This window comes from Lynx rufus, unplaced genomic scaffold (genome assembly GCF_022079265.1).
Source record: "Lynx rufus isolate CCGP_SWC_20201006 ecotype Redwood Valley unplaced genomic scaffold, mLynRuf1.p SCAF_23, whole genome shotgun sequence".
Taxonomy (NCBI): domain Eukaryota; kingdom Metazoa; phylum Chordata; class Mammalia; order Carnivora; family Felidae; genus Lynx; species Lynx rufus.
The window spans coordinates 7568706-7591962 of NW_025814838.1; the positions used below are offsets into that span (position 1 = coordinate 7568706).

At 52.4% G+C, this 23257-nt stretch overlaps 1 protein-coding gene across 2 annotated transcripts; it reads right to left on the bottom strand.

Moving 5' to 3' along the window:
• Positions 1-1909: 1909 nt before the first annotated feature.
• Positions 1910-18891, bottom strand: SDR42E2 (short chain dehydrogenase/reductase family 42E, member 2). 2 transcript variants are annotated; one of them, XM_047087593.1, is made up of 12 exons: positions 18837-18891; positions 18106-18290; positions 17529-17624; positions 15941-15998; positions 15115-15233; positions 14406-14481; positions 10515-10597; positions 8791-8928; positions 8185-8250; positions 6099-6162; positions 4666-4739; positions 1910-2178 (listed from the first exon to the last, which is right to left on the bottom strand). In XM_047087593.1, the coding sequence occupies exons 1-12, from the start codon at positions 18889-18891 to the stop codon at positions 1939-1941; spliced, it is 1254 nt and encodes a 417-aa protein (XP_046943549.1). In that variant the 3' UTR covers positions 1910-1938. The 2 variants fall into 2 exon arrangements, with proteins under 2 accessions (XP_046943549.1, XP_046943548.1); XM_047087592.1 differs by having other exon boundaries at positions 18106-18891.
• Between the last annotated feature and the right edge of the window lie 4366 nt (positions 18892-23257).

Sequence of the window (23257 nt, forward strand, 5' to 3'; positions counted from 1 at the left end):
AGGATCCATTGTTTGATGGGCCAGTTCCACTTGTACACATTATGATATATACATGGATATATTTAAACACTGATATCTTGATACAATCAATACCAAGACAATGTGGAAGGGGGCACTGTTTCTGTGGAGAGCAAGGCTGGATTACGAAGTTTTGTGAGTTTAAACATTAAAGATTCTGGTGATCACCACTGCTCCCTTATTAATATATGGAAGAAATAGGGGCACCTGGGTGGCTCAGTTGGTTAAGCATCCAACTTCAGCTCAGGTCATGATGTCACAGTTCCTGAGTTCTAGCCCCACGTCGGGCTCTGTGCTGACAGCTCAGAGCCTGGAGCCTGCTTTGGATTCTGTGTCTCCCTCTCTCTCTCCCCCTCCCCTTCTCATGCTCTGTCTCTCTCTCCCTCTCTCAAAAATAAATAAGCATTAAAAACATTAAAAATACATATATGGAAGAAATACCAAATTATAAAGTATGCCCAAAATAAGTTCTAATTCTTCCCATTACAATTATATTGGTACTTTTTCAAAAGGCCCAATTCTTCAAAAAATTATTTTTGGGGATAGAATTTACATAGAATATTAGCTTCAGGTGTACAACATAATTTGATATATGTATACACTGTGAAGTGAGCACAATATCCAGTTAACATCTGTCACCACATATAGTTATAATTTTTTCTTGTGATAAAAACTTTAAGTTTTTTGTTTGTTTGTTTGTTTTGAAAGAGAGAGCGATAGAGTGAGCAGGGTAGGGGCAGAGAGAGAGAGAGAGAATCCCAAGCAAGCTCCGTGTTATCAGCATAGAGCCCAACATGGTGCTCACACTCACAAACCGTGAGATCTTGACCTGAACTGAAATCAAGGGTGAGCCACTTAATCAACCAAGCCACCCGGTGTTCCTTGTGGTGAAAACTTTGAAGATCTACTCTCTTAACAACTTTCACATATATAATATAGTATTATTAACCATAGTAACCATTATATCACCATAACTCATTTATTTTATAACTGGAAGTTTGTATCTTTTGACCACCTTAAAAAGTTTTGTTTTGTTTTAGATCTTTTCTGACACAGAAGCCTGTGCTTATTATCAGCCCCAGACTCATAAACTGGAAACCCAAAAGGCCAGGTCTGGCTAGGCAGAAGCCTGGGTCTCCGGTGTCCCTCCAACCCTGGCTACCATCACACAGGGAGAAGTGCATGACTGAGTGAAACCAAAACATCAAGGTAGCAGATCAAAAGCAATTCTCCTAGAATCGGTCTATTCCAAGATCCCAAGACTGTCTCAGGACAAGCAGAAAGGAACTTGGGCAGTGAGGACGGTCCAATGTCTCTAGAGAGGCAACAGCTGCAAATGCCACCCCCGCCAGCACTTAGCCGCTAGAGATGACTCCGGCCAGGCCCTAAGCGCTCACCTAGGAGGCGTGGCTGGGGAGGGGGTGGAGCCAGAGGGGGAGAGGGCGGGGCTAGGCAGAATTACAAGCAGGAGAGGGGAGGGACCGGATCCAGAAGGAGGAACAAGGCCAGTCCCGGAAGGAGAAACCAAGGGGAAGGCTCAATCCTACCGGTAGGGCCAGAAACAGGGCGGAACCAAAGCAGGGGAGAATCCGGGGTCAGGCTAGGTCTGGGCAGAGCAGAGGGAGAAAGCCTAGAAGGCGGAGGAGGCCTTACGGCTACCTCCTCGGTAACCCCGCCAGGCCAGGCCTGAAGCCTGGGCGACCCAGAGGGCGGGGCCAGGGCGGGGCCGTGGCTCAAGAGGAGGAGCAGAGGCGTGCCCAAGCCTGGGGGGGGGCGGGGGGGCAGGGCAGGGAAGGAGTCAAGACCCAGCGGGTGGGCCCAAGCCCAGGGGGCGGGGTGTGGCCGGGGCAGTGGTTCGGGGGCGGGTCCAAGCCCAGAAGGTGAAGCTGGGTAAGAGGAGGCAGTGGCCAGTGGCGCAGGTCAGACATTGGACGGCTGCAGGCCTACGAGATGTAGGGCCAGGGCGAGCAGCCCGAGCAGCAGCAGCAGCCCGAGCAGCAACCGTAGGAGTGTTCGCGCGGTGGAGCCGCGGGACCGCCGGCTCGTAGACCTCACGTATTCCTCGACGACGTCGGCGAAGCGGAACTTGTCTGGCGCGTAGCCAAGCTGGGCGCGGGCCTTGGCGATCTGGAAGGTGTGCGTCACGGCCACGCTGCGCACCTGCGGGGGGGGGGTAGCAGAGTGGCGGGCCCATGAGGGTGGGAAACACATTCCAACTTGTGTTACCCACAGGGAAGAGAGGGCAGGGGGTTTCCCTTCCTTCGCACATCAGATCCCATGTGCTGCGTCTCGCACCTCCTCAGGGAAGATTTCCTTTCTCCCTTCTCCCATTTTCCTCGAGAGCGAGGCTTCCAGGAGGCGTTTTCTGCATCTCCCCCACCCTACTGAACTTCTCAGTCCCCCCCAAAATGACGGTCCCACCTCTGCACATCCCTTACCGGGCTAGCGGCCTAGCACAGGGCTGGGAGTCAGCAGGTTCTTGGCTATGTTCTAAAAGAAGCTGACCGCCCTGCCCGGGCCCCGGGCGCTGCTCTCCGGAAATGTCCCCAGGAAACACGCTAGGCTTCTCTGGCTACAGCCCCAGGACACAGCCTTCACACCCTCCCTGGTTAAACTTCCCTAAGAGAGGAATTCAATTATGAAGACATGATTCTCTCCAGCTTCTGGGCTGCCTGGGGCCCCATAGGCTTCAAGGGCAGTACTGACAGTTATGAATAACTGAACAGGCCCTGTGCCTGGCCTGGGCTAAATCCTTTCTAGGCCTTATCTTGTTTAATTCCCTGAGGTGGCACTAACACTGTCTCCTCTTTACAGAGGTTAGAGGACTTGCCTAGACTCACAGGGGAGCCACATTCCAGGCCCCGCACTTCCTGGCTGTGCTGGGACCGGAGAGAGGATGCCCTCCCACCTCATGTCTTCCTCTGTTGTTCCTCAGCCGGACACTTGGAGGGGGTCTGAGAGAATGGCTTGATTCTCCCATGGCAATGAAACAGCCCCTCTGGCCAAGCTGCTGGTCTTGGATACTCGTGGGAGAGGGGAGAGGCCAGTCTTGTTCCTTTTTGCCCCAGGTAGTAAGTTCAAGGCTTTGGGGGATACAGCGGGCAACTAGATCAGCAAGGTCCTGGACACAGTGCTCTCAGATCTCAGGCTTAGATGTTACCTTACTTTGGGAAGTCTCCCTAACTGCCTCAGACCTAGCTCAGGTGCCCCTTCTGTGTGCTCTGAAGTTCCTCATAATTTCCTTCAGTATAGGCCTCATACTGTGTTAGGTTTCCCGGTTGTCTTCCCCTTTGGACTGTGAGGTATTCGAGGTAAGGGCTGTGTCTTGCCTTAGTTACTCCACACAGTTCCTGGCACACAATAGGGGCTCAAAAGATGTTGAATGAATCGGACTGTAACTAGAGAGCTGGTTGGGTATGTCACAGTTTGACCAGCAGAGGGCGCCAGAGCCATAGTGCCCAGAAACTTCCTTAGCTAAGTAGGGATCCTTTGCCCCTTAGCTGAACAAGGAAACTTACAAGTGAAACAAGAAGGAGGGGAGCTAAGTCCCTTCCGCAATTCAGCAGCGACTTGGTAACTAATTCACATTAATGTGATTCCTGATTCGCTTTGAGCTTGAGATCATTTAGGTCTGGTCTGGGTTCAAATGCCAGCTCTGCTTCTTAAGTGCATGTTCATGGGCGGGTTTTTTCACCCCTGTGTGTCTCATTTCCTCTGTAAATGAAGGTAACAATCTACAATTTCGAGTAGCATTGAAAACTAAATGATATAAAGCACAACACCTGGCATATCATCACCACTCAGTAGATGGCCACTATTGTCATTATTCTCTTTCCTCTGCTAGTCTGGATAGTTCAAAGGAGAAACCACAGGGAAGTGCTTCTTGCTGTGGCCCATTCCCTATCCTCTGAGTTAAACAGCACTGAGCTTGGAGTATGAAGTCAATTCCCAAAGTGTGTGACCTTGGACAAGCACTAACTTCTCTAGTGTTCAGTTTCTTATAAAGTTCAGTTTCTTATCATAAAACACCATCATAATCTCTTGCCCTTCCTAACTTAGCAGGACATCAGAGAGAATCAAATGCAGAGTGAACTGGAAGGATTTTGCAAGTAATGCCAAACACTACTATTTACAACCTGCATTAAAACATCTTCTCTTTTAAACTGTATGTACAAAGAGAAATCTGCATCATCATTTGGGAATAGTATTCTGTACACAGTAGGCACTTGTATACTTATTATTCAGTAAGCGTGAACCGTGAACCTAGAACCACCAGGTTCTGTGTGCATGTGTCTCGAGTGTCAGTGGCACTGGTGGGGAGTGTTGGCATATTCAAAAATGTGAATGTCACAGAACCTGTCTTTGGGAGCTTCCAGTCTGGCAGCGAAGATAAGCTGCTTATGAATGAATGACAGGGATGAGGGACAGGCTCAGAGCTAATCACATTTCAGACCAAGAAAGCACAGCCTAAGCAAAAGCCCAGAGGCTGGGATGATTGTAAAAAGCTAGCACTAGATTTGGGCCCACAAGGAAGGTTCTGAGACCTCAGACAAGGATCCAGTTATGGTGTCCAACGGGTGAGGGGTGCTGGCGGTGGGGCTGTGGTGCAGGGCACCTCCCCGCCTCCTGCCCCAGCAGCCCACCTACCTCGCTCCGGGTGAGCAGTGGTTGGACGCTGCAGATGGGCCTCAAGGCCAGGTGCACATACTCCATCACCGCAGCTGTGGGGGGAGAGAAGGGCCAGTGACCAGGGGGCCTTGCTCTGCAAGCTCTGGGGAGACCCTCGGGGACAAACGAGTTGGGGGCATTATTTGCTTTGCTAGGGGGAGTCTCTTCATTTTGCAAAATTCTCCTGTCCCTGGGTTCCTTTAGATCAGCAGTTGTCAGCTCGTGCCAGGGAGGTGGGGGTGGGGGCTTGTTTGGCTGTGAAATGTGTCACAAGTACGTTGTTATTAATATTAAAGGACTGACATTTGAAAACAAATCAGAGCAGATTCAGAGTTATCTCAAATCATGTCTCCTTCCCCCCCTCACTTCTATTCCAATGTGGTCTCTTGAGTAGGAGAGAAAGAAGTTGCAACGGTGGTTCTCAACCGGACCACTTTTAAAAATGCTCATGCTTCCCCCACCCCCTTGCTCTTGCTGATGCTGATGTAATTGGTCTGGGATGCGGTTGAGGCATTTTTATGTTTTATAAGCTCCCAGGTGATTCTAATGCACAGCCAGAGTTAAGAACTAGGGGGTTATAGTTAGCTCGCTAGGAACACTATACAATCCTATATAACTGTCAGAACCTGTAGCTGCTCTTTCCCCAGCTGGGGGGTCAAAGAGTGTCAATCATTGTGGCAACACTGTGCGTGAGAAGTCACCCCACGTGTGGCCTAGTGGGCATAAGTTTGTAAATCCCTGCTTTAAATGTCAAGCACCCCAATGCATTTAAAATACAACAGATCTAGCTAAGATTTTCCAGGAACGCAGCTCTTCGTGTCATGAGGATCACTTGTCCCCCTCGGGCTGACCACTCCATGCCTGATGTCTGCATTCCGGCTGGAAGGAGGCCAGCAGAGGTGATGATGGGGGGTGCGGATGAGAGTAGAGACTGAGCTTCAGGGTGCGGAGGAAGCTCCACCTGCTCCGAGGCAGACTTCTCTTCAGCCCCAGGGCCCCCTGTCCCCCTGACTGGCGTGATGCCTTCCAAGACGGGCCACAGGACTGGGTGTGGGTTTTGAAGTCAGCCAAGCCCGGGTGTGAACCTGCCTCTCCCGCTTTCTCACCGTGGCTCCATGAGCAGGTCACTAACCTCTCAGGGCCTCAGGGGCCTCATCTTTACTTGGGTCCAATCATACCCACCTAGAAAGTAGGATAGGGTTTATTCAGGGTCAGGACTATAGCAAGGAGGTTGCCAGGCAAATGCAGATCGGGCTTGGAGCACCTGACCCCTGAGAGTGACGGTCTCCTTAGATTTTGTGCCCTCAGTGCCTCACTCGTCTCCACCTACTCCTGGCCCTGGGCTTGAAATAAGGTGATGCATGTGCACCTGGTACATGGAGGGCTTGTAATACACACACCCCTTCCCTTACCTGTTAGGTAAACCCAGGAAGTGGGCACCTGGATCCAGGGCTGGCTGTACCCTAGCTTCTCAAACTGCAAGAAAACATGGCCTGAGATGAGAAATGGTCTTTCAGGGGCTGGTGTGGAAAGGCCACATGTTCCCTTTGCCCTCTGTAGAGGTACCACCCTGCCCTCTGCCTGCCCACCCAAGAGGGCAAACCCTGTGCCAGTCTTGAAATGGAAAGCTTTGATCTAGAAAAATCAAGCAAGGCATGGATGCATGGGTAGGTTTTTAACCTGGGATCATTCACATCATTTAGTTATTATTTCCATCTGCCTACACCCAAAGACATTCCAAGGCACTTAACGTAAAACCTAATTTTTCTAGAATTGACTTTTCTGCTATTAAGGAATAATAATAAAAAAATCCGGCATGTGTGTGGAGGGTGGTAGGAGATGCATGAAGAGATAGGCTGGCACAAGATGAAGCCTTCACTTGTATAAAAACTGTCTGGGTCACAAGAAAAAACAAAAAAAACAAAAAAAACCAAAAAAAATGGCAATAACAAGTGTTGGCAAAGATATGGAGGAATGGAACCCTGTTACACTGGTTTTGGAAATGTAAAATGGTGCAGCCACTTTGGAAAACAGCCTGGCAGTTCCTCAAAAGGTTAAACAGAGATACTATATGATCCAACAATTCCACTCCTAGGTAAACACCCAAGGGATATGAAAACGTATGTCCACAAAAAACGTATACAATCTTATTCATAATAGCCCCAAAGTCAAGAAAGCCCAACTTCTATCAACTGATGGATGGATAAACAAAATGTGGTCTATCCCTGGAATAGAATATTTTTTGGCAGTAAAAAAAAGAATGAATACTGATACGATGCAGGCTACATATGAACTTTGAACTCATGATGCTAAATGAAAGAATCCTAACACAAAAGTTCACATACTGTACGATTCCATCTATACGAAATGTCCAGAATAGGCAAATCTATAGAAACAGAGAGTAGACTCGTGGCTGTGTAGGGCTTTGGGGTGATGGTTGCACAACTCTAAATATACTAAAAACCATTGAATTATGTGCTTTAAATAGGTGAATTGAACAGTATATGCTCAATGAAGCTGTTGACATTGACATGTCTGCATGCCCCACAGATGGATCCTCCAGCAGAAGGGTTCTGGTCGACCTCTTCCAGGCAGGCCTGGCCCCAAGAAAGAGTCTGCAGGGTGCTGGGTGTGGAGGCCAGGGTTCTCGGAGGGGCTGCAGCACAGGAAGCCCCAGGGCTAACAGCTTCCTTCGACTTCAGTCTACCTTCCACTTACCCCTTACACAGCTTCATCACATAGTGTGGGGGCATCATGAGCAAACTTCCACAGGGCAAGTCGACATAAATCAGGAATCAGGGAGCAGCTAAGTGGTTCAGTCAGTTGAGCGTCTGAGTCTTGATTTCAGCTCAGGTCATGATCTTATGGTTTGGTTCATGAGATTGAGCCCCACATTGGGCTCCACACTGACAGCATGGAACCAGCTTGGGGTTCTCTCTCTCCCTCTCTCTCTCTGCCCCTAAGCCTGCTTGGGATTTTTCTCCCCCTCTCTCTCTCTCAATCAAAATAAATAAATAAACTTAAAAAAAATTAGGGGGCACCTGGGTGTCTCAGTCGGTTAAGCATCCAACTCTTGGTTTGGGCTCAGGTCATGATCCCAGGGTCATGGGATTGAATTCCACCTCAGGCTCCATGCTGAGTATGGAGACTGCTTGGGATTCTCTCTCTCTTTCTCTCTCTCTCTCTCTCTCTCTCTGCCCCTCTCCCATGCTCTCTCTCATAAAATAATTTTTAAACATTTAAAAACAAAAAAAAAATCAATAATCAGACTGGGAGAGGCTAAGGCAAACCAGGAGAGTACATGGTCCCCCAAAGGGGGAGACACAACCCAGCTCCAGCCAGTTCCAATGTTGCCCAGTGGACACTATTGCTAGAGCTGTTTTTCAATGTGAAATCTTCCGATTTTCCGGAAGTAGGAAAGGATGACAAGGAGAGGAGATGTGCAGAATCCTTTAATTCTCACTTGGGGTGGAGGCAGGTGGACATCTGGGCACCTACCAGTGGGGCCATCCACTCGAAGAGGTTGACACTCTCCCCGTCATTGATATAGTACGCCTGGCCACTCTGAGAGGGACACACAGGGAGGGGGGACAGTCAGGCATCTGCCCACCGCCTGACCCCACCCTTTCAGATGGCTAGCAGCTGCCCTGACTCCCCAGTTCTCCCGAGCAGCCATTGAGGAGTCATGGCCATTGTCTAACCCTGGGGACAGACCTGGGTAATTCCCTTGGAATTCTGAGACTGCCACACTGAAAAGCTGTGTGACCTTGGCAGAGTCACTTAACCTCTCTGTACCTAAATGGGACGAAAATAATGGGATCTCCCTCTTGGGCTATTGTGAAGAGTAAATGTGACAGCATAGGTAAAATGCTTAGCATTTGGTTACCATTAGTTCAGGATCCACAACACCTACATCACAGGGTTACCGCAAGGAGTTAGCGATGCCCTATAAAGACACCCCACCCCTGGCTTCCCTGGGCCCACAGTCCCACCGGCCATCTTGAGTTGGGGAGAAATGTGTGTGAGCCAGGAACCCCCTAGGGATGGGGCACCCCGCCTGCCGTCTGCTGGGGGGAGGTGGGGACAGCATGGCAGGAGACTCACAGCTACATAGCCCTTGGCCACGGTGAGGGCCTCGGCTGCCAACACGTGTGCCTGCACCAGATTGTGCACGTGGACCCAGTTCATCTGTGTCCCACGGTCCCCAAATCGGAACATGAATAGTCTCTTCTTGATGTGGCTCTGGAGAGGGTGATAAACACAAACCCAAGTCTGGAGTGGCTTTGAATACCATTTATATGATGATGGCTCCCAAATTTCTAGCTCCAGGCCAGACCCAGGTCCCGACACCTCCATGTCCTGGAGCGTGCGCCTGACCTTCTAGCTCCTGTTCACCATCCCCCCCAGGCCCCCCACATCTTACTAGAGAGCACTCTGTGGCTCAGGCTGAAACCCTGGAGCCTCCGCTGGCCTTCCCTTCTCTCCAATCCACATCCAAGCCACCTGCAAACCCACTGGACTCAACTATTAGAATCTGCCAGAATCCAACCACTTCTCATGGCTGTGACCGCTGCCTGGCTTCTATACCTGGACACCGAAATAGCTTCCTAGCCGCTTCGGCTTCCACCCATGGTCCTTGCTGCTGTTCTCCACACAGCCAGCGGGATCCTTCTGAATTTGAAGTCAGATCCTATGTCTCCCTGCTCGGAGTCTTTCAGATGCCCACTGCCAAGTTGAAGGCCAAAGTCCTGACAACGGCTCAGGAGGCCCTTCTAACCTGGTCCCAGCTACTCTCAGACTTCATCTCCTACTAACTCCCTTGTGCACCCAGCTCCTGCCACATGGCCTCCTCCTGGAATGTGCAGCAGGCTCCCATCTCGGGGCCTGCCCCTGCCTGGAAGGTCCTCCCCTAAACACTTGTGTGGTGCACCCTGCCAGCTCCTTCAAGGTGAAGAAGCCTCAAGGTTCCCCTGTCCCCTGCTCGATGAGACTCCCTGGCTGCCTGTGCGCCCAGCTCCCACACTTGCTCCCCCGTCCTCTTTCTCCATCGTACCCGGCACCTTCGAACACTCTTTATCATTTATCATGCGTATTATCCGTCTCCTCCTGTGAAAATATAAGCCCCACAAGGATAGGAATCATTTTCTGCTTTGTTCACTGATCTGTCCTGAAGCCTGGAATAGTGATCTTTCTAATTTCCAGGTTTGTACCCAAGCTGGCTGCTCTATTTGGACCACCTTCTCTCTACCACCCCATTTCCTTGGTTAATTCTTTCTTCTCTTTCCAAACAGCATAGGCATCACTACCTCCAGGAAGTCCTCCTGGACTGCCCCTACCAGGTCGTCTCTGCTGTGCTCCCACATTCTCCTTCTTTCCTCCACATAGCCCTTACCACACTGACTCTGTGACCGTGGCATCCATCTCCCTGACGTGGCTGTGAGAAATGTGAGGACAGGGCCTCCAGTCCCTCATAGCTATACTGCCGGCACCTGGCTTTCTCTGGAGAGAGGCTTTCTATATGGCAGCACGAGATGAGCCATCTGGCCATCTTTGAGCCCACATCTGAGTAGGGACAGTAGGCTCCCTCTGCCTCTTTGGGGTCATAGCTCTGTGTCTCTCCAACCTGTGCCTAACCCTGGCTGGCACACACTGAGACCTTTGTTCCTCGTGGGTCTGATAGGGGTAGGGTCATCTCCCAGAACTAAGAGTCCCAGGCTCAGGACATTGCCCCAAGACTGACACAGTGACTGTAGACTGGAAGAGCCCCATCCATGCACACATCAGCCAGACTCCTCCTGTGCCTTGCGCACAGGCCTGGGTTGACATACCGCCACACGGGGCAGGTGCCTCTGCTCTTCAGGGCCATAGATCCCCGGGGGCCGGAGCACACACGTCCGCAGAGTGCCTCCTCCTAGGACACAGGGAGGGAGGTCAGGGCCTGGGGAGGGGTGGACCAGCAGGGAGAGACACAGACATGCTGTCCACATCTCCCAGTCCTTACCTGGATAGGTTGGCAGGGAAGACAGCCCCTTGGGCTTTCCTCATTGAATTACTTATTCTCAGTCCATCAGTCAGTCATTTAACAAACAGCGTTAAGGGGTTCCCCAACCTCTCCCCCTTGCACTGGGCCCTGGGATGGATGCTGTGGAGAACCCAAGGATGACCAAGAAATGGTCCCTGCCCTCATGATGCTCACGGGCCAGTAACAGAGGTAAGACTGAGACGCAGATATGTACGTGGCCCATGACAGTTCAGTCAGCACTTGGCAGACATAATCTCCTTTGGCTCCCCTGAGAGTCCTACTGTGCCCATTTTACAGATGCACAGAGAGACCCTCACTCTTTTGTGCCAATAGCTGTAGCTCTTTCCTTTTTCTGATCATCAGCTAGATAAGGACTCTGGTGGCTCTCAGGGAGAGCCTACTATGTGCCTCGTGCTCTGGTAAGCCAGGTTTTTTTTTTTTTAATGTCTATTTATTTATTTTTGAGAGACAGAGAGAGACAGTGTGAGTGGGAGAGGGGCAGAGAGAAAAGGAGACACAGAGTCTGAAGCAGGCTCCAGGCTCTGAGTTATCAGCTCAGGGCCTGATGCGGGGCCCGAACCCATAAACTGTGATGAAGTCTGAGGATTAACCAACTGGGCCACCCAGGCGCCCCCAGGGTTTTTTCCTTCAAGGCAACCCTATGAGGTGAAAACTGTTACTATCCCTGCTTCTGGATCAAAGAACCAAGCCTCAGAGAAGGGACGCGATTTGCCTAAGGGCACACAGCTCAGCCCAGTAGAGATGAGATGGGGGACCAAAGCCCAGGTTCTGATGCTACAAACGGACTCTGTGTTTCTGCTCGCGCAGCCTTGGTCTCCTTGGAAAATGGGTGCTTTGTAAGTAGTGGCAGCGATTGTACTTTTCAGGCAATCAGTGGAGAAGGGAAGGAAGAGACTGGAGCCATCAGCACAAGAGCCTGGAGGCTGTCCCCCTCACTCTCACTGCTCTGTGCCAGCAGAGTCCCCCAGACCAACAGGGAGCTTGGTCCAGAGCCCCCCAACTTCTCTGGCACGGGTCTCCCCACATTGATGGAAGCAGTAAACGAGTCTCCTCTGGAGAAGTCTGGGGGTACAGCCTGAAGGCTGCCACAGACATATGTCTGTCAAGTCTTAAGAAACCCTACAAAAATTTCAGTTTATCTCATAATCTATTTAAGATTAAAAAAAATTTTTTTTAATTACTTATTTGTAAATTATTTGACTTTCAATCCCAACCCCTGGAGATGGAACCTTCTGGAAGATGTTCCTACTCTCCTGAGGCTCAGGTTCCCCAAGGGACCGCACCCCAGTTTGGGAAGCCCCAGTGTACCTCGTCCTCTGGGACCAGAAGCCCACCTTCCTTTGGGGGTCCCTCCCCCTCTGCACAAGGTCTTAGGGGACCATCAGTCTAGATGCACCAGATGTGTCACTCTCCTCTGAGGTGGTGGCCACGGGACCCAAGCTGGGCCAGTGACATGTTCTCACCCAGGAATGTGACTCTCGGTATCACTGACACCGGGCTCTAAAATCCTCAGAGTGGGTTCACCCTGAAGAGACTGGTCACCAGCTCCTGCCACCCAGGTCCCCGGAGCTGCCCCAACCCTGTCCTATTTGCAAGCTCTGGTGATCATTTTTCTGCAAATATATTTTCCAGAAGCTATCCCACATCCTTCCGTAGTAAGTTCCTTTTCCTCGCAAACTTTGCCAGGGCCAGTGTCCTGGGTCATAGCCAAACACCCTGACTGCCTCTCCACCGATATCCTCACTTTACAATGAGGCCAGTGCAGCGGACTGAGTGGTAGCCCCAGAAAAGATATGCCCACATCCCGGAACATGTGGATATGACCTTATTTGGACGAGGGCCTTTGCAGATACAATTAAGGCTCTCAAAATGAGATCATCCTGGATTATGCTGGTGAGCCCCAAATCCAATGTCAAGTATCCCTTATAAGGGACTCACAGAGAAGAGACACATGAACCGCAAGGAATGAGTGGGGCCATAAGCTGGGAAATGATTCTCCCATAGAGCCTCCTACAGGAAGTGCAGCCCAAGCCACACTTTGATCTCCAACATCTGGCTGTAAACCACAAGAGAAGACCTTTCAGTTTTAAGCCACCAAGTTTGTGGTCACTTGTCCCATCACACTGAGCTGAGATCTGCACTCTCAGGGTTCTGCTTCAGGGACCAGGGCTCTCCTTGCCGGGTTACAGGCAGAGTCTCAGGGACCAGCTTGTGTTAGCAGGGACTGGAAATCACCCAGCGTGACCACGGTTGGACTCCTGGAAGGCAGGTATCAGGTGAGCTTTTCTGTAAGCAGACTGCAGCTAATTTTAAACTCTGGGTCACCTGGGCATGGTCAGGGGAGCGGCGGGGAGGTCAGGTTGCAGCTGACATTGACTGGCGGGGCACTGGGCAGCCACGTCACGGAGGGGCAGGGCCCAGGGTATCCATGACTCCCGACCACGAAGAGCTGGGGATGCTCGTATAAATAATTCTTGTCCAAAGGATTAAGTGTCTGTTTTGCAGGCTGCTGGTCCAGCAATGGAAGGCTCCAGGCAGAAAAGACAGTTCAACCGCACAGGGTCAACCCCCTGGGAAAACACAGGAGGATGTATGTTCCCACTGGGATCAGGGGTCAAGGCCTGACAGGCCCAGGGTGCCAGGATGGAGTGGGAGGATTTTAGGGAAAAGAGCCTGTGCTCAGTGGCCTGCCCAGCTGTGGCTGCAGTGAAGCATGATGGTTCAGCTCCAGGCTCTGGTGTTAGACGCCCCCTGGAGTAGGGGTGGGGTGTTCAAATCCCACCTCTGCCACCTAATAGCCAGGTGACCTTAGCTAAGTCAGTTCAGCTCTCAGCCTTAGCCTCCTCCCCTGTAAATCTGGGGATTATAATTGCAACCAGCCCTCACTCTCCAAATCTACTTGGCTCCTGAGTTTAGATACTTAAGGTAATAAGAGAAACCAAGTTTTCTGATTCTTTTTTAGTTTCTGAATTTCAGAAAGCAGAAAGTGATCACTTGAAGAGCAAGGGATATATCTAAATCTATCTGGCTCCTGAGTTTGGAAAGCAGGGGATCCTTAGGATTCTTAGCTCATATGGATGCTGTAAAGAATTACTGAGACCTTTGCATATAAAATTAGCATGTAAGGGACACCTGGGTGGCTCAGTCGGTTAAGCATCCGACTTTGGCTCAGGTTATGATCTCACGGTTTGTGGGTTCAAGCCCTCGTCAGGCTCTGTGCTGACAGCTCAGAGCCTGGAGCCTGCTTCGGATCCTGTGTCTCCCTCTCTCTGCCCCCCCTCCCACCACTTGTGCACTGTCTCTCTCTCTCAAAAAATAAATAAACATTAAAATTTTTTTTAAAAAAGTAAAAAACATCCTTAAACTAGATCTACTCCTATGTGGCAGAAGAAAGATCCACTCTTATCTGTCTCTTCCCTCACCCAAGATGTGAGCAACTTGAGGGCAGAGACTGGACGTGACTTTCTCCAGACTATGTCCCTGATGGGGTTTGGGCACATAGCAGGTGCTCAGAATTTGTGGAATGATGAATGACAGAGGCCCTGGGGAACTGTCCTTTGGAAGGAAGGTGAACCTCAGAAACATAGAAGCTGAAAGCTAGACTCGCACATATATTCTGGGAGGAGGCAGCGGGGGGCATGTGCATTTGCCCTGGGTAGGGCCCCACGACACTTACCTGGGAGAGGTGTGCCATTGGCCATGAGGGTCAACTGGTCAGCAATGGCTTTGGTTCGTGAGTAGTGGTCCATATGCTGCCAGAGGACAAGGAGAAGAGCACCACCAGGTAGGGGTCAGCGGCACTGCCCAGCCCCTCTGGGCCCAGGGCTGCCCTCCCTGCTTCAGACTACATAGGGGCTGGATTCTGGGGGCTCCCCCTTGGAAATGGCCAGCGCCCTTCTTTTCCCTTGGGGTAGGAGCCATGGGAGCAGAGTTCAGAGCAGTAACAACGACCAGAGCTCCTTCACTCGGGAAGGGTCTTGCTGGCCCCCAGCGCGAGCCCCGGGATGCAGATGCTGCGTGTGCACTGGATGAACTATTTCCATGCAGTCCTCCAGGTGTTCATGGCATTTCACACGCATCAACTCGTTGCCTGCTCTCCACACCCCACCGGGGTGGTGTTTTCACGCCCAGATGAAGAAACAGTGGCTCAAAGTGACTTGCACAAGGCCCCACAGGTAGAGAGTGGCCTGGCTGGCTCAAGGCCAAGTCTGTCTGATTTCAGAACCCCTAAAATAGGAGGCTTGTGCTACCCGGTTTTGGGGACCCCTTCTTCATGGGACTCAGCCTGAGTTGTGAAGCTGACCCTGGTTTCCACGCATCCCTACCCTTCGGGCTGTGGATCCCAGGCCCAGTGGCCCTGCCCACCTCTCCTGGAAGCCAGGTACCTTCTCCAGTGGGAAATATGGCACAGAGTCCTCATCACCCTGTTCTATGGGCTTCCCGCCGAACACGACATTGACGGTGCTGGTGTAGATGAGCCTTGGAACTCGCCGACGGACGCAAACTGCAGTGACAACGGCACACACACGCGCGTGCACACACACACACACACACACACACACGGGGCCAAGATGAGTAGAAGCTGGAGGAGGAGGTGCCCACTGGGACCTCCCTGGGGGAATCCACTGACCTCCACCCAGTCTTTGCCACACATCCTGGCCCCTGGGGCCCTCCCAGAATACAGAGCTGCTCAGGAGGGAAGGGGTGTGGGTCAAGTCCCTGCTCCGTGGGGCCCTGGGAGCCAGGCTGGCTCACTCCTCCTTCTCAGTATGGCTGTGGCCCCTGAACTACCTTGCTGGGGGCAAGTCAGAAGAAAGTTTCAATCGATGGGGACATACGAAAGAGACACTCTAGAATCAGAGAAAAGACTGGATGCAGGACAAAGAAGACATGCCCAGAGCCCCCATAAGTGGGTCTTCTATTTTGGTGCTTCAGCAACTTTTCTAACTCTTGATCCCTGAAATGTAAACTCCGCTGCCCGTGTCCCCAGACATGCTGTGGCCACACTGACCCATCCCATGCAGGGGCCTGGGCAGGTCTGCAGTTTAGGAAGGATGTGCTGCCCACAGGCCCTACATTGGGGTGGGTGGGGGCAGGGGAGGAGGGTCCCACCTCTGTCCCCCTACCCTGTCCCCAGGGCCGGGCCTGTGGCAGGAGAGGGGAGAGAAGCAGGAAACACACAGCAGGTCACACGGAGCTCGGAGCGCCTACCATTGATTACTAGTTTGGTGCCTCCAACATTTATAGACTCAATCTGCTCTTTTTGCAGCTAAAAGACAAGACGGAGGTGGGAAGTCGTGGTGCTGTCATGCCTCGTCGCTGAGGCCATAAGGCTGGGCGTAGGGTCGGGCAGGACAGGGCCTACAGAATGTCCAGCTCAGAAGCAGGGATCTGGGAGGCCCACAGGAGGTGCAGGAGCCCTGGGTACCAGTGCCCAGCTCTGTCAGCAACCCCCTGAGCGCCCCCCACCTCTGCCTGGCCCTCGGCTATCTCATCACCTCCCCTCTGGGTGGTCAGCAGGATGAAATGCACCCTATGGGAGGACTTGGTACAGTGTTTGACCCAGAAAAGGGGCTCAAAATGTTTGGGTCATTTCCTCACTATGGAAGTCTCAGTTTCCTTATCTATAAGACAGACAAGAGTAATACTGTCCATGCCCTCGCGAGGTTGGGGTGTGAAAAATAAAAACACCTTGTCTGCAGAGAGAGAGCTGCTCGTGTGCCCGGGAAAGGGCGAAGCCTGTGCATCTTACTTAATCCTTCCGACCAGACTAGGAGATGGGTTCTATCTTGATTTTTAAACTATATTTATCCTCATTGCAGTTGCTTTTAAATAGATAATACAATCACATGGTTAAAAATATCTCAAACAGGCGTGCCTGGGTGGCTCAGTTAGTTGCTTGAGTGTCTGGTTCTTGATGTCAGTTCAGGTCTTGATCTCAGGGTTATGAGTTCAAGCCCCATGTTGGGCTCTGTGCTGACAGTGCAGGGCCTGCTTGGGACTGTCTCTCTCTCTCTCTCTCTCTCTCTCTCTCACTGTCTCTGCCCTTCTCCTACTTCCACATGCACATGTGTGCGTGTTCTCTCTCTCAAAAAAAATAAATAAACATTTAAAAAAATCACTCAAACAGTAACAAGGGTATATAGTGAAAAGGAAATGTCCTTCCCATTCCTGACTCCCAGCCTTCCTCCCCACCCCCCGCAGAGGCAACCACTGTTCCTATTACAGGCCGGTGTATTTCTAGACATAATCTATACTTATTCATATCAGCACATACACACGTGTGAATATCCTAGCTTCTTTTTTATACAAACAGGAGGATATCAAACACTGTTTTTGCACCTTGGAAATTGTTCCGTTATCAACACATATTGAGTTACTTCATTCTGTTGAATGGCTGCATAGAATTTCAATGTGGGGAGACTTTACAATTTATTTAAATAGTCCTTAACTGATGGGCATTTACTTTACTTCCTGTTTTTGTTATTTAAAACAATGCTGCAAATATACACACAGTGTGATTTCTGAGTCAAAGGGTGTCTGTTTTGATGGCTACCAGCCCACTGTAAGTACTAGTACGGAGGAGGAAACAGAGGCTCAGAGAGGTTAAGTTAACTCGCCCTGGGTCACACAGCGAGAAAGTGGCAAAACTAGCATGTGGTCCCATGGATGCAAAATGCAGGCTGGGTACAGTCTGAGTCCTTCCTGGATTAGGTGAAGGGCACGTAAAGTTGGGGGTGCACAGAGCCTGGATCTGAACCCCACTCTAACTCCAGGTATTGTATGTTGGGGTGCTCACCTTCTCAACACCGGACATCCCATAGGATGCCACGTGGAAGACGCAGTCCACCCCTTCGAAGGCACGATACAGGGCTTCTTCATCTCGGACGTCGGCCTGAAACACAGAAGGAAGAGATGGGGCCAGGAGGTTTGGGCCAAGGCAGAGATACCAACCCTGCTCCTTGCCAGCTCCCAGAGCTGGTCCCCTGACCCAGGCCGAGCACCATGGGAGAGGCTGTGGGGCAGGATTTAGTGTATGATTCTACAGGGCATCATCGTCTTCATCATCATCGGCGGCTCCATTTATCAAGCCAATTCACAGGGGCTGTGCTCGGTGTTTTACGTGCACAGTCTCATGGCCTCCCCAGAAGACCCTCGTGAATCCTGCTTTCTATGGATGGGGACACGGAGGCCCAGACATGTGGAGCCTTGTGGCCATGGTTGCCCAGCTGGGAAATGCCAGAGTTTAAATAGTCTGATTCCAAGAGCCTGTTCTCTTCAATATCACACCACGGGTTTCACATCAGACACTGTCCCCAGACCTCCACCAGCACCCTGGGCCCCCTCACCAGTCCCCAAGATGCTCATCACCGCACCTGGATGAACTCGGTCCCCGGGGAAAGCTCCCACTGTGGTCGGCGGAGGTCGAGCAGGATGACAGAAGTGCCACTCTTGGCCAGGCTAGAACCCAGGCTAAAGCCCAGGTAGCCTCCTCCTCCAGTCACCAGAACCTTCTGCCTAGGGGCCTGCATGGGTGTGGCCTGAGTCTTCTGCTGTGGTGCTAGTGTTGGGGCTGTCTCTGGCTCACTGGGTTTGGGCCCAATTCCAGAACCCCGTCTGGGCCCAGGCTCTACCCCTGGCCCAGGTAACGGTGCAGCTCCTGGCCTAGGTACTGGCCCGGGTACTGACCTAGCTCCTGACCCAGGCCCCAGACCTGGCTTAGGTCCTGAAGCAGCACCAGGCTCCGGCTTAGGTCTGGATACAGCACCAGACCCTGGTCCAGGTCCCGGAACAGCACTAGACTCTGGTGCAGGTAGGGACACAGCACCATGCATTGGTCTGGGTCCTGAAATAGCACCAGGCCCTGGTCCAGGTTCTAGAACCACACCAGGCCCTGGTCCAGGTCTGGTCACAGCACCAAGCCCTGGTCCAGGTTCTAGAACCACACCAGGCCCCGGCCCAGGTCCTGACACAGCCCCAGGCCCTGGCCCAGGCCCCAGAACAGTAGTAGGCCCTGAAACTGCACCAGGCCCTGGGCCAGGCCCTGACTCAGACCCCAGGCCTGAGACTCCTCCCCAGGCCCGGCAGACGGGGCAGCTCTTCTCGCCCTGGCCTGCAGCTCTGCAGGCCTCTGGGGAGGAGCCTGCTGGGTTGGGCTTCATTCTCTACTGAGCCATGCAGACCCAGCATCTGTCCACCTGTAGAGAAAAATAGAAGAAAGAACATTCTAGAGTTGTCTTAAGTCATGTGGATTATCAGACTAAGGGGAACTTTTGGGGGTGCTTAGAGACCCCTTTCAGAATTTTGAGAACTTTCAAGGTGGTTGCTGCCTCCCTTGTGTTTTACAGCTGGGGAAATTGAGGCCCAAAGTCACATTGCATGGCTGAGGTTTACACCAAGCATTCCTCACTTCTCTACCAGTTCCTTAAAATCCCCATTCCCGGGGCGCCTGGCTGGCGCAGTCGGTTAAGCGTCCGACTTCAGCCAGGTCACGATCTCACGGTCCGTGAGTTCGAGCCCCGCGTCAGGCTCTGGGCTGATGGCTCGGAGCCTGGAGCCTGTTTCCCATTCTGTGTCTCCCTCTCTCTCTGCCCCTCCCCCGTTCATGCTCTGTCTCTCTCTGTCCCAAAAATAAAATAAACGTTGAAAAAAAAAATTTAAAAAAAAAAAAATCCCCATTCCCATGCAGTACCAGAGGAAGGCAGAGTAAATCATGCCCAGAGGAACCCCAGCAGACTGGAGGTGACCGCTTCTGACTGGGAAGATGGGGAGGGTTTCCTGGAGAAAGAGATAGAAGGAAGAGGAGGAAGAGGAGAGAAGGGGAAATAAAGGGAAGAGATGAGGAGGAGGAATCCCCATGGGGTCTATAAGGGCTCTGTGCTTGGGAACCTGTACGGAAGAGCTGCACCACCCCCACCCTGAATCTGCAGCCCCTGGTTCTCCCAGGTGCCCCAGCAGTGCAGGTGGCTGGCAGTACAGGTCTGCCCAAGCCCTCTGCTGGCTTCAGGGTCAGGTCGGTGAACCGCGGGGTCCAGCACTGAGGATCCTGTCGTCCTGACTCCAGACTTAAAGTGACCCAGCTTCAGTCACTATCACCATCTTCATCCCACCCCCCCCCCCCATCTCCTGCTCCACCTGAGGCTAAGGCAGCACCAGGGGCCGGGTGATCATCGTCACCATAATAATAGCAGTGACCATATACCGTGGGTCAACTGTTTGCCAGGCCCTGTGGATACAGAGGCAGGTGTCTCTGCTCTGCATGATGCCTACTGGCTGTAAAAAAAAAAAAAAAAAAAAAAGGACGGGCACAGGGCACCTGGGTGTCTCAGTTGGTTAAGAGCCTGACTTTTTTAAAAAAAATTTTTTTTTCCAACGTTTTTATTTATTTTTGGGACAGAGAGAGACAGAGCATGAACGGGGGAGGGGCAGAGAGAGAGGGAGACACAGAATCGGAAACAGGCTCCAGGTTCTGAGCCATCAGCCCAGAGCCTTACGGGGGGCTCGAACTCCCGGACTGCGAGATCATGACCTGGCTGAAGTCGGACGCTTAACCGACTGCGCCACCCAGGCGCCCCAAGAGCCTGACTTTTGATTTCGACTCAGGTCATGATCTCACGGTTCGTGAGTTTGAGTCCAGCGTTGGGCTTCCCTCTCTCCTATCTCTGCCCCTCCCCTGCTCATGCTCTATCTCTCTCTCACTCTCCCTCTCTCAAAATAAGTAAAATAAACATAAAAAAAAAAAAAAAGAATGAGCACAACCGAGTGACTGAGTGATGAGCCCCATGGTTGTTGCTGGGAGTGTCAAGGGGCAGGGGCCCTGACAGATATAGGGGCTGTACCTTTTGGTCTCCCCCTTATCACTGCCCTGCTCTCCAAAGTTCTAGGTCAGGGACACAGTCACATGCTGTATAAACACTGGCACTCATGGGTTTAAGAGTGAGGAGACATCCCAAATCTGAGTCATCACTGGGGATGAGTTTAATTCCCCAGTGGGGATGCAGCCCCAGAGTGGAGCCCTTCTCTGCCTAGGACTCTGTTCTAGGGACTGGAGCTTTCTATCCTATGGGGATGTGTGTGTGTGTGTGTGTGTGTGTGTGTGTGTGTGAGAGAGAGAGAGAGAGAGAGACAGACAGACAGACAGACAGACTGGGTGAATTCCTTACAACCTCCCTGTACCTCAGTATCTACAGCTGTAAAATGGACCCAAATAACCCTGGCTGCTCTACCTCACCAGGTGATCGTGAAAACGCAGATGCCGGAGCCCTTGGCAAACCACTGGAAAGCATGCTCCAGTAGGGCTTTGCTCACAGCAGCGTCCCCAGCACCTAGAACAGGGCTGGCGCCAAGCAGGTGGTAAGTAGCTGCTGACTGCATGAAACCACCGGGAGCTGTTCTGCATCTGGGAGTGTTGCGGCCAAGCACCTGCTGAGCGCAGCCAGGGTGGCATTTAATTCTCCTGGCAGTCCCGTGCAGTACAGGATGCCGCTCCCATCACCCAGCGATGAAAACTGAGGCTCAGAGAACATTCGCTAACTTTGATGGAGTCTCAGTAAATGGGTCGGCCCGGGTCCAGGTCCCTGGGGGCCCAAAGTGGAGTTTGGTGAAAGCAACTGGGGAAGGGGCGCCAGGGACCCACCCCGGCCTCAGCGCGTCCCGGAGGCGGGCAGGAGCAGGTGCCCCTCGCCCCCCGCCCCTCCACTCCGAGAGCAGCCCCAGCCCCAGCCCCGGCAGCTCGGGCGTGTCCTCGGCCCCCCGCCCCGTCCCCCGTCCCAGGGTCCCCAGCTGTCCCCACCCGCACCCCTACCCCCCAGCTCCCGCCAGCGCCCGGCTGCGCTCACCCGGCTGGGCTCCCGCGGCGCTACGTGCTCCCGGCGCTGAGCCCACCTTCTCCGCGTGAGGCCTGGGCGCTGCTGGGCGGGCGCCTCCTGGGGCGGGGCGGGGCTGGGCTCCGGGACCCGCCCCGCGCCCCGCCTCCCGCCCCGCCCACACGCGGCGTGGGAACACCCCCGTTTCTCCAGAGCCCGGTGCAGGCTCTCACAGAGGGGAAACTGAGGCCCGCCGAACAGGGATGGGGTGAAATGGGCTTAGCTGCTGGTAGGGAAAGGACGCAAAGGCCCTGCGTGCTGTCCTGTCCTGCCGCAAAGTGGTTCTGGAACCCCAAGAAACAGTGTTTCTTCCTTCACCCCCTTACCCATCCATCCGCTCCCCAACACGTTCCTGTCTGTGCAGGATGCCTCCTGCCTTCCCTGCCTTCTTCCTCGTCCACCTGTTCATCATCTCACCTGTTCTTCATCCACCTCGTTGTCTCTTCATCCATCTTCCCACACAATTTTGTTTTTGCTATTTTTGTCCACTCATCTATTCATCTTATCCATCCATCCGTCCGTCCGTCCGTCATTCCATCCTTCCACCTTATCCATCCAGCCTTCCATCCATCTAATTCGTTTCATGTATCTTTCTTGCCTCCTGTCCACCCATCTCTTTCCCCTTCCTTCCTTGCATTCTTCCACCCATTTCTGGGTTCATCTGTCCTTGGGGGGGTCATTCCACGTTTAGGGGTGCTTCTTCAGTGCTGGTCCTTCCCTTCCGCTGAGGACCAGCTGGATCACACCATCCCTGGAAAACCCCTTTGCAAGGCGCAGTGACAGAGGGGAAGGCATGTGCCTGGCAGCTGGTGCTTCTGAGGGCCGACTCTGGGCCCCAAATGCCACCGACACCTGGTTACTTTGGTCTGAAGAGGCTACTGGGAAGTCTTCGCCCGTTGGAGCCTCCTCCGTGGGCATAGGTGGGTGTGGGAAAGAGAAAAGAAAATCTTCGGCAGAACATGCCAGGTGCCAGGTGGTAAGGTATCTTGCTTGTTCAATCCTCACAACTCTGTTTTGGCCCAATTTTAGAGTCAGGGGAACAGGTTCAGAGAGACGAAAAGAGGCTTCAAAGCCTGGCGGGAGAAGGCCATGGAGTCAGCCCTGGCGTTAAATCTTGGCTTTGCCACTTTCTTGCTATGTGTCTTTGGGCAGCTACAAGGCTCAGTTTCCTCATCCGCAAACTGGAAATTGTGTGTGTTGTACGGCTGTGACGTTGTTGGGCTTGGGGCACACAAGGTATATGCCAACAGTATGGTGCCTGCCCAGTCAGGGCTCAACCAATGGTAGGGGTTATCATTATATGAGAGGTTGGGGTTCACACCCGGGTCCTGTGCTTCACCGCTTCCCCAACCACATCCAAACTGTGTGCATCATTCCGTTTACCAAAACCAGCCTGTCCTCTCCCACCCGCAGGGCCACAGGACTCCTATCCCCAGGTCCGGCTGGCGGCTGTTGTCCTGCTAACAGCATAGTTTACGATACAATAGTTATGAGTTGAATTGTATACCTCCTTGGCCCCCCAAATCCACATGTTGGAAGTCCTAACCACCCAGTACCTCAGAGTGTGGCCTTGGAAATAGAGTCATCTCATATGTAATTAAAGATAAGTAATATAGAGTAGGGCCTGGTCCATTATGACCGGTGTCCTCATGAAAGCCGGAAA

Excerpts from the sequence above, each read along its gene's own strand:
- SDR42E2 (XM_047087592.1), bottom strand. The coding sequence starts at position 18,891 with ATGAAGCCCAACCCAGCAGGCTCCTCCCCAGAGGCCTGCAGAGCTGCA. Across the intron at positions 15,999-17,528 it reads GGATGTCCGGTGTTGAGAAG|CTGCAAAAAGAGCAGATTGA; the intron begins GTGAGCACCCCA and ends CTTGTCTTTTAG. Across the intron at positions 8,251-8,790 it reads TGGCCAAGGGCTATGTAGCT|AGTGGCCAGGCGTACTATAT; the intron begins GTGAGTCTCCTG and ends TGTCCCTCTCAG.